Genomic DNA, 13,060 nt, shown 5'->3' on the forward strand with positions numbered 1-13,060 from the left:
GGGATATCCACTCTCTTCAATATGACATACGGCATTAAAGTAAATTAAACAATTATATTTTTGTGAAAATGTGCACTTTCCTCCCTCTTTTTTTATGTTTCTATAACAAAAAAAAATATAACAAAAGAAGAAAAAAAAATGGAGGGGGTAACATAATAGATAATCCAAAATTAAAACCAAATAATTTTAATAAATACTTTTTAAAAAAAATCTTGATAGGATAATGAATAAGACACACCGCACACTCTGTATAGACTGGCTATGTGAAACCTAAAAAAAGACACTCGTGCAAATAAAATATAAACAAAAATAATAAGAGTGATATATACAGGTTGAGCAGCTCTTGTCAGCAATAGTATATATGTAGTTAGATAACGATAGTTTGATCAGTTATTTATATATATATATATATATATATATATATATATATATACACACACAGATACATAGCTATATTAAGCTTTCAATAAAATAATATCTATATCACTAATTGAATATATTAATCCAAAGGATTAGGGGTTATTGAGGTCACCCATGGTAAACCCTTCACCGACAGATAAAGGTTACAGTGGTATAAATAGGAGGGAGGTAAAATTTAGGTATCTTAACTACCCACCCTCTTCTAAAATCCCAAATCTTAAGATAAATTGGTCTGAAAACCAAAGATACTTGTTTTGATCAAATAACGAAATTATGTGCACAAATTCTCAGTGAGAATGGTATATATGTTGGTCAATATCAGAACGGGTTGCTAATAAAAAATTGGCTACTTCGGTGCTATACTCCCTTTAAAAGTCAAAGTTAACTCACTCACTGCTGTAACTGTTGTTTGTCAGAGAGTCACAGATTGTAAAGATTTAGTGCAGATAACTGCTTTTATAAGTAGGTACTAAGCAGTGGAAAGGTAAGTTACCCCATCGCTGCAATCTCTTAGTCAATTTGCTTTAACTCACTCACTGCTGTAGCTCTAGTTTGTCAAAGAGTTGCAGGTTGCAAAGGTAAAATACAAAACGGTGCTCTTATAAGTCTGCATTAGTTCAGCGTAAGGAGTTTTTAATATCCAAGCTTGTAAGCCCTGGCTTTCTTGGCAGTGTAGGACATTACTGATCTATCTAATCGGACTAATGTTTCAGACCTATTGAGGATACTTGTTTAGAACTAAAAAATCTTCGTAATCTAATTCACCAACTTTTACAGGAATTAGATAGATCAGTATTGTCCTACACTGCCAAGAGAACCCGGGCTTACAAGCTTAGATATTAAAAACTCCTTACGCTGAACTAATGCAGACTTATAAGAGCACTATTTTGTATGTTACCTTTGTAACCTGCAACTCTTTGACAAACTAGAGCTACAGCAGTGAGTGAGTTTAAAGCAGATTAACTAAGAGATTGCAGCGCTGAGGTAACTACCTTTCCACTGCTTAGTATCTACTTATAAAAACAGTTATCTGCACTAAATCTTTACAATCTGTGACTCAATGACAAACAACAGTTACAGCAGTGAGTGAGTTAACTTTGACTTTTAAAGCGAGTATAGCACCGAAGTAGCCAATTTTGTTAGCAACCCCGTCCTGATATAGACCAACATATATACCATTCTCTCTGAGAATTTGTGCACATAATTTCATTATTTGACCAAACAAGTATCTCTCTGATTTTCAGTGTCCAGGGATGGGGGATGTGTGATCTTTTTATAAAGACCAATTTATCTTAAGATTTGGGATTTTAGAAGAAGGTGGGTAGTTAAGATACCTAAATTTTACCTCCCTCCTATTTATACCACTGTAACCTATATCTGTCGGGGAAGGGTTTACCATGGTTGACCTCAATAACCCCTAATCCTTTGGATTAATATATTCAATTAGTGATATAGATATTATTTTATTGAAAGCTTAATATAGCTATGTATCTGTGTGTATATATATATATATATATATATATATATATATATATATAACTGATCAAACTATCGTTACCTAACTACCTATATACGATAGCTGACAAGAGTTGCTCAACCTGTATATATCACTCTTATTATTTTATTTAGATTTTATTTGCACAAGTGTCTTTTTTTAGGTTTCACATAGTCAGTCTATATAGAGTGTGCAGTGTGTCTTGTTCATTATCCTATCAGGATTTTTTTTTTTTTAAAGTATCAATTACAATTATTTGGTTTTAATTTTGGATTATCTATTATGTTACCCCCTCAATTTTTTCATTCTTTCTTCTTTTTTCATCATGCACATCATTTTTTTTCATGACAGGTGCACTTTAACATTTAAACCTACATCATTCTTGAAACATTCACAACATTTACTCCTTTTTATCTAGAGGCTAAATAATTATAATCAAGAAAACGTTCTGTCAGCATCATTCTACCACACCCTCTAAATTACCTGAAAGAATCCTCCATGACCTGTCTATATAAAGAGCTTGTAGCATCATACCAAGCATCATCAACTAGTTTCATATTCTGATCAGTACTCTGCAAGGTAAGAAAATCAAGGAGACAGGAGATGGCAATCATTTCTAGTGATAATATGGACATTACTGTTAATACATTGCATGGACACTAGAATTGTGACTTGTAGAATTTTAATTGTAACTTATTTGTTTACTTTGAAGAAACTTCAATATCTATGACTAACTTGGGAAATGTGTTAAATGACAATTTAAAAAAGACAGACATAGAGATACATTTTAATTTTGAAATAGCATCTTTTTAGTGATCTTGTGTTACATATTGTGTTACTTGGTGCACCATATTATATATTATGCACATTATGGGAAATAGTGAATTATGGTAAAGTAGTGCAACCAAATGATTCCCCAAATTGCATTATTTTCTCTTAATGCTCACTTCAGCAATATGTAACATGTATATTACATTGGTGTTGGAGGGTTACGACTAGGGTTAAAGTAAGGGCTAGTGTCTGAATTTAGGCAATGGTTTGTGTTAGGGCTAGAATTAGAGTGAGGTACCCTTTATATTTAATGTAGCACTGGGACATATACGTCGCACATTATCTGGTGGGAGTTCAACTCCTGAGAATCAGCTGTCGACAAACAGTCGAGTCCTTTTCCATTAGTGATGTACAGGATGAAGAGCTTGGGAAGATTGATATACAATGTTTCTGTCTCCTCAGCTACTCTCCTGTCATATCATTATCAGGAGCAGGTTAAAGTAAAATAAAAATGGCTTAACGTATGAAACACCCATGAATCTCAGGCAGACTGGAAAACTTGTGTCTTGACCTGGCCTTGATGTTAGGGCAATTATACATGTGGCATACTATTTATAATATATTAAATATTGATTCACCAGGTAAAGAAAATACGTTTTTTTTTTTTTTTGCTTTTGTATTAATATATAAATAAAATGCCCTTTCTTTTCTTAGGATCTGTGCCTGTGTGACCATGAAGACATTTCTCTGGCTGCTTTTATCTCTATTTGGAGTGGCTTTAGGTCGGTTAGGTAAGATACAGTGACCATTCTTGCATTATATTGGTGATCAAACATAAAGAAAACTATAGTAGAACATATCTGCTACTCATAGGCATGCAGAGTACACTACATTAGGATGAGCAAACAGAGAAAATAACCATGCAACCTGCATTTAAAAATAATAATGAAAAAAATTAAGTAAAAAAAGTTTTGCTCTAATAATAACCAGTTGTTTACATAGGTACTCGTGATTTATTCTTCAAAAATATAGCAAGCTAATCCAATTTCATGAAAAAAAAATTGCCAATGGAAACCTAAATGAAGATAGGGAGGACAAACTAGAGCTGCATTATGGGGTGCGTAAGCAAGCCTTGCGCACCCTTTATGAACCTTTATTCCACTGCTGTCTAGACTAAACTGTGCTGAATAAAAATGTCAAATATAAATGTTTTCTATATATTGTCGTCATTTGTAGAAACCTAATGTTAGTGAAATAAGTGATCCTGACATCCTGAAACAGCAATTTATTTCAGTAAAGTTGCGTTATTAAATTTCTGGTTACAGAGTGCAGCAAAATGGTCACAAATATCATGTGTATTACTAGTACAATACTAAAGTATTCAATCTGGGTGCAGTTGCAGCATAAAATTGCTATACCTGGCTACCTAGGTCATTGGTAGATTGCTAAAAACACACCTTTATACATCTCAAATTATGAAAGAGGGTCAATTTTGAATTAGAGGTGAGGACATATGGAAACCGGGTTTTTCTGCAACATTTTATGTAATTTTTGATAATGTGCTGACGTTATTTTATTATTTAAAAGAGTATTTAGAATGCCGGTAAGTCAAAAAATCATTTTGTAAGTATGGTGAGGTCATGAAATAAATTTTAAATATATAGTAGCAGTTCCTTAATTCTGTCCCTTTTACCAAAGTATTGGGCCTGGTTCCACAGTAAATCTTTATTCTTTACCGAAATTTTGTATGTGGTAGAGAGGAATATACTGTGGTTTGTTCTACAGTCTGTTCTATTTTTCATTTTAACCTTAGTGGAACATACTACATGGACATGGAATAAAATAATGTCATAAGTTCAGACAAGGTTAATTAAATAGTGCATGATCTGCATAAACGGTGAGATCTCTCTTAATCTTTCTCTCTATACAGTTTCTTCTGTAAATGTAACCTGTGCCAATGATGAAATAGCTGACAGCACCAACACTGCCTGCAACTGTAATCCATCACAATACAACTCATCAGGTATAGTAAACCAGTGAATACTGTACATGTCAATATTCTGTGACCTCATACGATGGCCATTAAACCATTAAAGTATTCATAATAACAATTGGTTGGACATTTAGTTTTGATTCATATGCTAGAAGATGAAAATCTGAAATTAATTCATACACAGACTAAACCACTGTTTAGTGAACATGGCTGTGTTTTAGCATACGCTGAGCCACAAGACCATACATACGCAATCCATGGCTCAGCTGTCTCTTCTATTGTATGCGAGAGTGCCGTATACATAATGGGGACACATTTAACACTGGCAACCTGAAAGCATTTTCAAGGCTGCCTTATTGACAACCACAGAGGGCTGTTTTATATTGGCACTGATTTTTACAAGTCACTGCTACTATGACCCACTCTCACCAATAATAGTGGATAAAATGTGCTTATGGTTCTTAAACCAGATCTTTAAGAACAAAACAATCTGATATAACTATGCAAATAGTGTTCTAAATGATCAAACTGTCATGAAAACCACCTACTTTTCTTGTTTTGGGAAAGGCAAATTACAGATCTTGACTTTAACCCCTCAAATATTTTTTAGGGACTCCACCAGCACCAATCCTTCAGTGCACTGGTGGAAACATGAAGATATCCATATCTAAATGTCAACTGGAGATTAGTAAATTTAACTCTTCCAATTTACATTTAAATAACTCAACTGATGTCAACTGCTCAGCAACATATGAGATTATCAATGGTACTTCCCAAGTGGTTTTTATATCACCGCTGAAAACTGGCTCCTGTGGTAATGTAGTAGCAGTAAGTACACAACTAATCAAATATGTGTTTAAAACATGGATCATAAGAATATATTATCTATATCAAAAACAAATGTACCCATAATATAATAAATATCTTCTTCATTCAACATTAGTCCACTTAGTCATGCAGGTTTATTCACTAAAGTGAAACTGTAGTGTATTCAGACTGAGTTCAAAGTGAATTTCAAAACGTAGGTCAAAATAGAAATATAAAGATTATCCATGTCAATTGTGTATTCAATCTTGTTATTTTAGCATTACGTTATAGAAAATAATGCTTCTTCAAGGTTTCAAATTATAATCTAACCAAATCAGGCTGATATGTCTTAAAAATAACCTGTTATAACTCTACCATATAGCTCAGTTTTGGGGGGGATTAGAGGCCCTAGTTATTTAGGCATTTATTTAAAAACTATACTAGGCCTTGATTTAAAACTAAAGTGAGAATTCTGTGAATTCTATGTGCATTTCAAAATCAAGGTAAAATAACTAGAAATATTCTCCAAGTGAGCTATGTGTTCTCTTTGGCTTCTTTGGCCTAAATTTGGAATTCTCTTACAATTTACTTTATATCCTCACTTTTATAAATAATATCAGAAAATATTTCTATTTATGCGATTGTGGCCTAGATTTTGAAATTCACCGTGAATTCACTACGAACATATCTAGGCCTCAGCCTATGGATAATCTTTTTTAATTATTTAATATTTATGAACAATTTTTTTATAAATTTTTTTTCCAAATACAAAAAAATTATAATGTATAAAAATATATCAATATATCAATAAATATTAAAATCCTTTTTTTTTTATTTAAATTATTTTAAAAGTATCAAACAAATGTACTTATTTGAAAATCTTATCCAAAAGTTTTAAATAAATGCCTTTGTCCATTACATTATTTCAGTAATAACAGTCTTTTGAAAGTCTATTCAGTAAACAGTGAGTTCTGGCTACTTGTAAGATGACTGGCAAAATTTAGGGTAAAATGAGAAAGTTGGGGAAAAAAGTCAGGAGCATATGAGATTCTCTTACGTAGGTCCAAATGGTCCGAGTCTGTCCTCTAGTTTACACCTGAATTCTAAAGTTAGTTGACAACTTAGCTCAACTCATTGTTTAGTGTATTTTGTAAAGCTGGCATGATAGACTTCTCTAACAAATGTTTGTTTGTTTTTTTATTTTTTTATTTTTTTTATTTCCACAGGTAAATAATAGTAACGTTACTTACAGTAATACTTTGTACATTAGTCCCAAGATAAGTACGATAATAAGCAGAAATTATTTCAATGTGAGCTTTTCTTGCTCCTTCCCACTGAACATTTCAGTTGCTCTTAACACAACCTTAAAACCGATAATAGGGTAAGTACCAACCATACATTCAGCTCCATATACATTCCATATATTAGTGATGGTTTAGTCCTTCTCTTGTGTGATCAAATAACAAATCATAGATTATGCATCAGGGGAACACAGGTCAAGACAGTTGGTGTGCAAAAGGTTAGCCATTATTATCATAAACAGCCATTTCAATATTTGTTTGGTATCATTCACTTACTGGCATTCTAGGGGTGGTTTATCAAGTAAGACAGGTGCTATTCAGAGTGCCAAGTACTGCATTGAGGATCATTCTATTGGTTTCCATGGCAATTGTTCTTTAATTAGCACTATGTTCTCGAATAGTACCCGCGTTTGCCTTGATAAATGTCCGCCACTACTAAGTGTAGGTCTGATGTTTCTGAATGGTCTTACATTGCAGTACCTCTCCATATTTCCAACCACTCTAAATGTGACCCACTAAAAGATGAACTGGCCATTATTATTTCTTTCTTTTAACAATGTGTATTTCTGCTTGTTTGTTGTCTCAGACTCTTGGCTTAGTTTTTCTACATGGGAGATGTTCTCAAAGTTGTCTGTTTACTACGTTGTTTCCCAATAACTTCTGCAAAGCAAAAAAGCACTCCATGCATGGTCTAAGTGTCCGCTAATGATATGCTTGCACTATGCTGCCCGGGGACAGTTCCCAGGATTTTCCCAGATGTTGGACACCAGGAAACCTAAGCAGGACAGCACCCCAAATTCAGGACTGTCCTGCCAAAGGCTGAACAGTTAGGGGGCATTGTACAATAGCCTAAAAGCAATCTTACATGACAATGACAGAAGAATGTAAGGTGTTTTACTACTTTCTAAATAGGTTTTGGGATTTGCTTACTTAGTGCCCCATTTCTGCAAAATAAAGAGCAATGTAATTAAGTAGGGGTATGGTTGGTATAGCGTTGGGTGGGGTTAATGCAGAGTTGGTGTTAGCTACCAAAAGTTAATTTAGATCCTTGGCATATGAGGGATTTCACAATCATGACTGATATGTGAATATATGTTGAGCTCTTTTCATTTAGTTACACTGGTATTCTGAAAATATAAATAATAAAACTATGTTTTTTTCACATTTTTTACCTTTTTTTCCACACTTAAAGGGACACTTTTGTCACCAGAACAACTGCAGCTTATTGTATTTGTTCTGGTGAGTAGAATCATTACTTTCAGGCTTTTTGCTGTAAACACTGTATTTTCCGATAAAATGCAGTGTTTACATTACAGCCTAGTGATAACTTCACTGGCCACTCCTCAGATAGCTGTTAGAGATCCTTCCTGGGTCATGGCTGCCTAAAATGCATCCAAACATTCAGTGTCTCCTCCCTCTGCATGCAGACACTGAACTTTCCTCATAGAGATTCATTGATTCAATTCATCTCTATGAGGAGATGCAGATTGGTCAGGGCTGTGTTTGAATCATGCTGGCTCTGCCCCTGATCTGCCTCTTTGTCAGTCTCAGCCAATCCTATGGGGAAGCACTGTGATTGGATCAGGCTACCACTTCTGCTGATGTCAGCAGTCAGTGGCGGGCAAGTCTAAAGGAAACCGGTACAGAGCCAGCAGCTCCAGACTTGAATACAGTAAGATTTCTATATTTAGGGAGGCATGAGGGGCTCAAGGTGGCTAGATGGTGATTTTAACCCTATAGGGTCAGGAATACATGTTTGTGTTGCTGACCCTTAGTGCTCCTTTAACGTTGTTTTAGGTATACATATAAGATATTAAATTTAAAAAAGTACTTTCGGTCCTTTAAAACCAGTATATAATGTGTGTGGCACTTAAAAAGCCTCCATCCTGAATGGGTTAAACACAGTTACAAGATAATCAAAGCAGCATCATCTAAATAAATACTGTTACAAAAGTTTATCTAATGTTCATTCAAATTTAACAAACATATTTTGAGCAGAGAGTATATAATCACAATGCATGTATTTCCTTTTTGTTTTTAGGTCCACACAGATAACGGTCCCTGAGGTAAATGCTGTGTACACAGTAAACATGTTGGCTTATGTAAATGATCAGTTTTCATCACTATTGACAGAGGGATATGCACTGTATGTGGAAGACAATGTATATATTTCAGTGAACATACCTGACTTGGACGGGAAGGCATTTTCACTCATAGTGGACAGTATAAATGCATATCCAGATAACAGTAACACCACATCATATGAGCTTCTTTCCAATGGGTATGTATCAGAAGTATTATACTGTATCACCTGTTAATGGCATGATTAGACTATACCAGAATCCATAGCCCTTACACAAGCAATCTCATATTTCTTTAACCAAATTAACCAAACGTGCTCTTTAAATTAATATTATCCTCCCTCCCATCGTTTTAAATAAATAAATACAAAGTTTCTTAAAACTTACCTGTAATCCAGCACCAGCACAGACTCTTTGGAGCAACCAATTCACCTTTGGTGAGGTCACCAAGATTACATTGCTTCTCAACACACTCTGCCAATCAGATGAGATTCATAGAGAAGCATTAAATGTGGTACTTCCATATGATAAACATTAACAGCATATAGAATTATCATGATTGATTTTAAAGGAGGAAGTGCCACTAATGACTGTCTCTCTGACAGCTGCTAGACATGTGTTTCCTGACAAATATAAATATTTTTGTTTTTCAGAAATGGCTTACATTTGTGAGAGAAAAGGGACAGTTTCTATGCACCAAAATCACTACATTAAGATATAGTGGTTTTGGTGCTTACAGTGTTTCTTTAAATGTTTCCGTTTTCCAGAACTGGTGCCCTTTGAGAAACCCAATGTTTAATCATATACAATTTGTTTCCAACACTGTTTGTTATGTTTGTTTGTTTTTACTTTCGTTAATCTGGGATCTTTCAATTTTGTTACGTCATGTCCATTTATTTCTTCTGTTGCTACAACATGTGCAGCAATGAGGGTGTTGACAAACATGCAAGGGTCCTCATGATATCCAAATAACCAGTACTGATCCTTTATTTCTTTATTTCTTACTAGATGCCCAGCTGGAGATCTTACTAGTGGTCTAATGTCTGTGTTAAATAATGGAAATGCTACTGAAGCACGTTTCATTATGAAAGCCTTTCAAATTACTGGCTCAAACACTGTCAATCTTCGTGCAGTAGTAAAAATCTGTAATGCCACCTGTGTTCCGGTAAGATTTTAACCACGATGTTAAAATTATTTACGTTTTTATTATTTATAACATAACAAATCCAATAAAATGTTTAACTAAAACTTTGTATGATGTAGAGTAATAGTTGCATTAATAATTTATACCAAATATACACAAAATAAATTTTACTATATAAAGTGTATACATAGGTTGAGCCTTGGTGCGTGTAGTAATGTATCAAATTAGGAAGGTCACATTTCCCACAATATTGGTATAAAGTCCATAAGTTTAATCAATTACATCAGAAAGCTTACCCAACGTCAGCATTTAACCCTAAAACTATTCCAGTCTTGCTACGATATATATGAATCCCCATATCATTTCTAAAAATATATTTAAAATATCTCCGAAACTGTATAGTAAGACACTAAAAGCTATACTTCATTGGAGGATAAAAGAGAGAGACGCATCACATATGCACACTATTTATATATTTCTCTGTAAATGTATATATCGTTCTCTCTAATGTTGCTTTAATCGGGATCTTGACATTGTTACAATGTTGTTACTTATGGAATCTTCACACATTCATGCACACATATGCATACTATTTATATATTTTTTTAAATATTTTTTTTATTACAGAACTGTAATGTCAGAGCTGATTCTTCAGCTGGATCAGCTAGATCGCAGAATAGTGCAGACGTTACGTTGACATTAAGTGCAGAGGGTAAGTAACATTGATGTCATGGTTATCATAGAGGTTGACTGTTTGCATTTAACACTAGAAACAGTTAAAATGATACAGTGATCCCAAACACTTTTAACACAGACTTCCTGAAAGTTGCAGTGATTGCAGTGATCAAACTGGACCTCAGAGAAATTGATTGTCTAAAAATTGTTTAGCTGGAACATATCATAGGTTATTCACTAAACCATGAATTGCTGGAATTCACCAGGTAATCATGTAATTACAAATTCCCTTGGTATTGCCAGCCGCTCTGCTTCCCACAACATCATACAGGTCTAGAGCCGATAGCCAACCCAATGCTGATCATAGAGAAGCATTGGGGACCTGAGGCGCATGTGCTGGCTATGCTTTCTAAGAGCTGTCTCATCACGTGACAGAGTTTTACTCGGCCAGGGCAGCAGAAGGGCCTCTAGTCGCTGACTGGAAGACAGGCACTGGAGGTGTGTTTTTAGCCCTTAAACTTCCAATCCCTTGGTGAATAACTCTGAAAGATTAGAAACGCCACAAAAACCTTTGTAAACCTACTAATGGCTGCATATATTCAATGGTTGTCATGTCACTAACCTGTACATCACTTCAGAAAGAACATGTTACTAAATACTTCAAGCTATGCAGTGAAATGTATTAAATCACCTGTCAGTAAAAGACTGTTTTGAAGTAATGAGTAAAAATAAATTATATCAAATTTGAATTAACAAAAAGATCAAAGACATGGGGCATTTCTAACATCAATAGCAGATTTAACTATAGAAAAAAGAGAGAAAACCATACATATGTTTATATTATAGTCATATGTTTAACATGTAAAGCTTAAGCTTTCTATATGTTAGTTCATTGTGCAAATTATGCAAATTATGTATATTGGTAGATTAAAATACATACAGGTTAATAAATACTGAAATGTGATGCATAATAAATATTTGTAATAGAGTTTACATATATAAACTTACACAAAACGGTTTGTTTTACAGATGTATCTGGCGATTCATCAGGCGCTCTTGACAGTAAGCAAATAAGAGTTATACTTCTCTTTATAATAGTTGTTAATTCCAAATTATTAATATATATATATATATATATATATATATATTAACTGTACTGGTTCCTTGATTATGATAATGTAAAATTACTATAGATATAGAAACATAGAAATATTCACATGTATCGCTGTGCGTTGTGTACGATTCTTAATTCACTTACATGAAACACATACAGGTAAAAGCTTACAGGTTGTTCTCAACTATTTCAATAATTGTATTGTACCAGTGCTTACTACATGATCATATGTCTTCAGTTTGCAACATGTAATGGCTCGCTATAAAACCTTCCATGTTCCATCATTGTTTATTGTATTTTACTCTATTCACTAGATGTAAATTAAAGGTTCATTGTCCACCTCCTAACCTTTCATTGATTTGACTTCATTAGCATACCTTCTATTTGGTATATATTGGTTTAGTAAGAAATATGTATATCATCCTTGGGTTCTGACAGGAGATGAGAAAAATCATCAAAGTGTTACCTTTATATTATTAGTGAACTTTGTAAGTCTTACTGTTGTATAGACAATGTCCACATGCTTAACATAGATAGTTATTTTTTACATTGAATTTCATTTTACATATCTAATAGTACATCAAAATTAAACCAACTTTATTTCTTTTTTTTGCAGGATTTTCCATGCCCTGGACTTTTTGTTTACTTCTCATGTCTCTAATGTTTGTTAGCTTCATGTAACATTCTTACAGACCCTCTAAAGAATGCAGGCTGTGCCACTTTCCAATATTTAAAATTCTTCTTTTGTATATTAGCTATCTTAATTCAGCTTAATAATTATCATTGCTGGCTTTATTAAAGACTTAAACAGTGCTGGGCCTTGTCCTGTCTCAGTAAGTATGTCAAGCTGGACATGATTCTTTACAAAAATTTGGAACGTTTTAAATTTTTATCTATGAGGTGCATTTATTTATTTTACCTATCCCTTTCTGCTTTCTGCACACTGTATACATTTATTGTATATTTTCTATCACATAATAAATTGCAAAGTAATAATACATTGTCTTATTTTGCTCATTTTAATTTGTGTCTGTGTATCTGTCATATACATCAAAAGTTTAGGACCAGGTTCATTAGTAGTGAAATTGTAGGCAGAACACTGATTCAACATGAAGTTCGAGTGAAGAGTAAGGGTAATTGTACAAAATGCTAATAAAGGTTTAGATGGGGGGGGGGGGAGGGAGGGGGAGCATAAGCTAAATGAATTAATGACAATGTGTCTGGTGGCTTTCGAAGATGATACAATAGCTTGAAATAAT

General features: G+C 33.8%; 1 protein-coding gene across 1 annotated transcript; it reads left to right on the forward strand.

Moving 5' to 3' along the window:
* The first annotated feature begins 2,418 nt into the window (after positions 1-2,418).
* LOC134610303 (uromodulin-like) lies at positions 2,419-12,799 on the forward strand. The gene is made up of 10 exons (XM_063453252.1): positions 2,419-2,494; positions 3,401-3,468; positions 4,617-4,709; positions 5,290-5,507; positions 6,713-6,867; positions 8,829-9,068; positions 9,877-10,033; positions 10,640-10,724; positions 11,717-11,749; positions 12,418-12,799. The coding sequence occupies exons 2-10, from the start codon at positions 3,420-3,422 to the stop codon at positions 12,480-12,482; spliced, it is 1,095 nt and encodes a 364-aa protein (XP_063309322.1). The 5' UTR covers positions 2,419-2,494; positions 3,401-3,419; the 3' UTR covers positions 12,483-12,799.
* Positions 12,800-13,060: the final 261 nt, after the last annotated feature.

The sequence above is a fragment of the Pelobates fuscus genome, chromosome 1 (genome assembly GCF_036172605.1).
Source record: "Pelobates fuscus isolate aPelFus1 chromosome 1, aPelFus1.pri, whole genome shotgun sequence".
Classification (NCBI taxonomy): domain Eukaryota; kingdom Metazoa; phylum Chordata; class Amphibia; order Anura; family Pelobatidae; genus Pelobates; species Pelobates fuscus.

Coding starts and splice junctions, on each gene's coding strand:
- LOC134610303 (XM_063453252.1), top strand. CDS start 3,420: ATGAAGACATTTCTCTGGCTGCTTTTATCTCTATTTGGAGTGGCTTTA. Junction 5,508..6,712: donor CCTGTGGTAATGTAGTAGCA/GTAAGTACACAA, acceptor TTATTTCCACAG/GTAAATAATAGTAACGTTAC. Junction 11,750..12,417: donor TTCATCAGGCGCTCTTGACA/GTAAGCAAATAA, acceptor TTTTTTTTGCAG/GATTTTCCATGCCCTGGACT.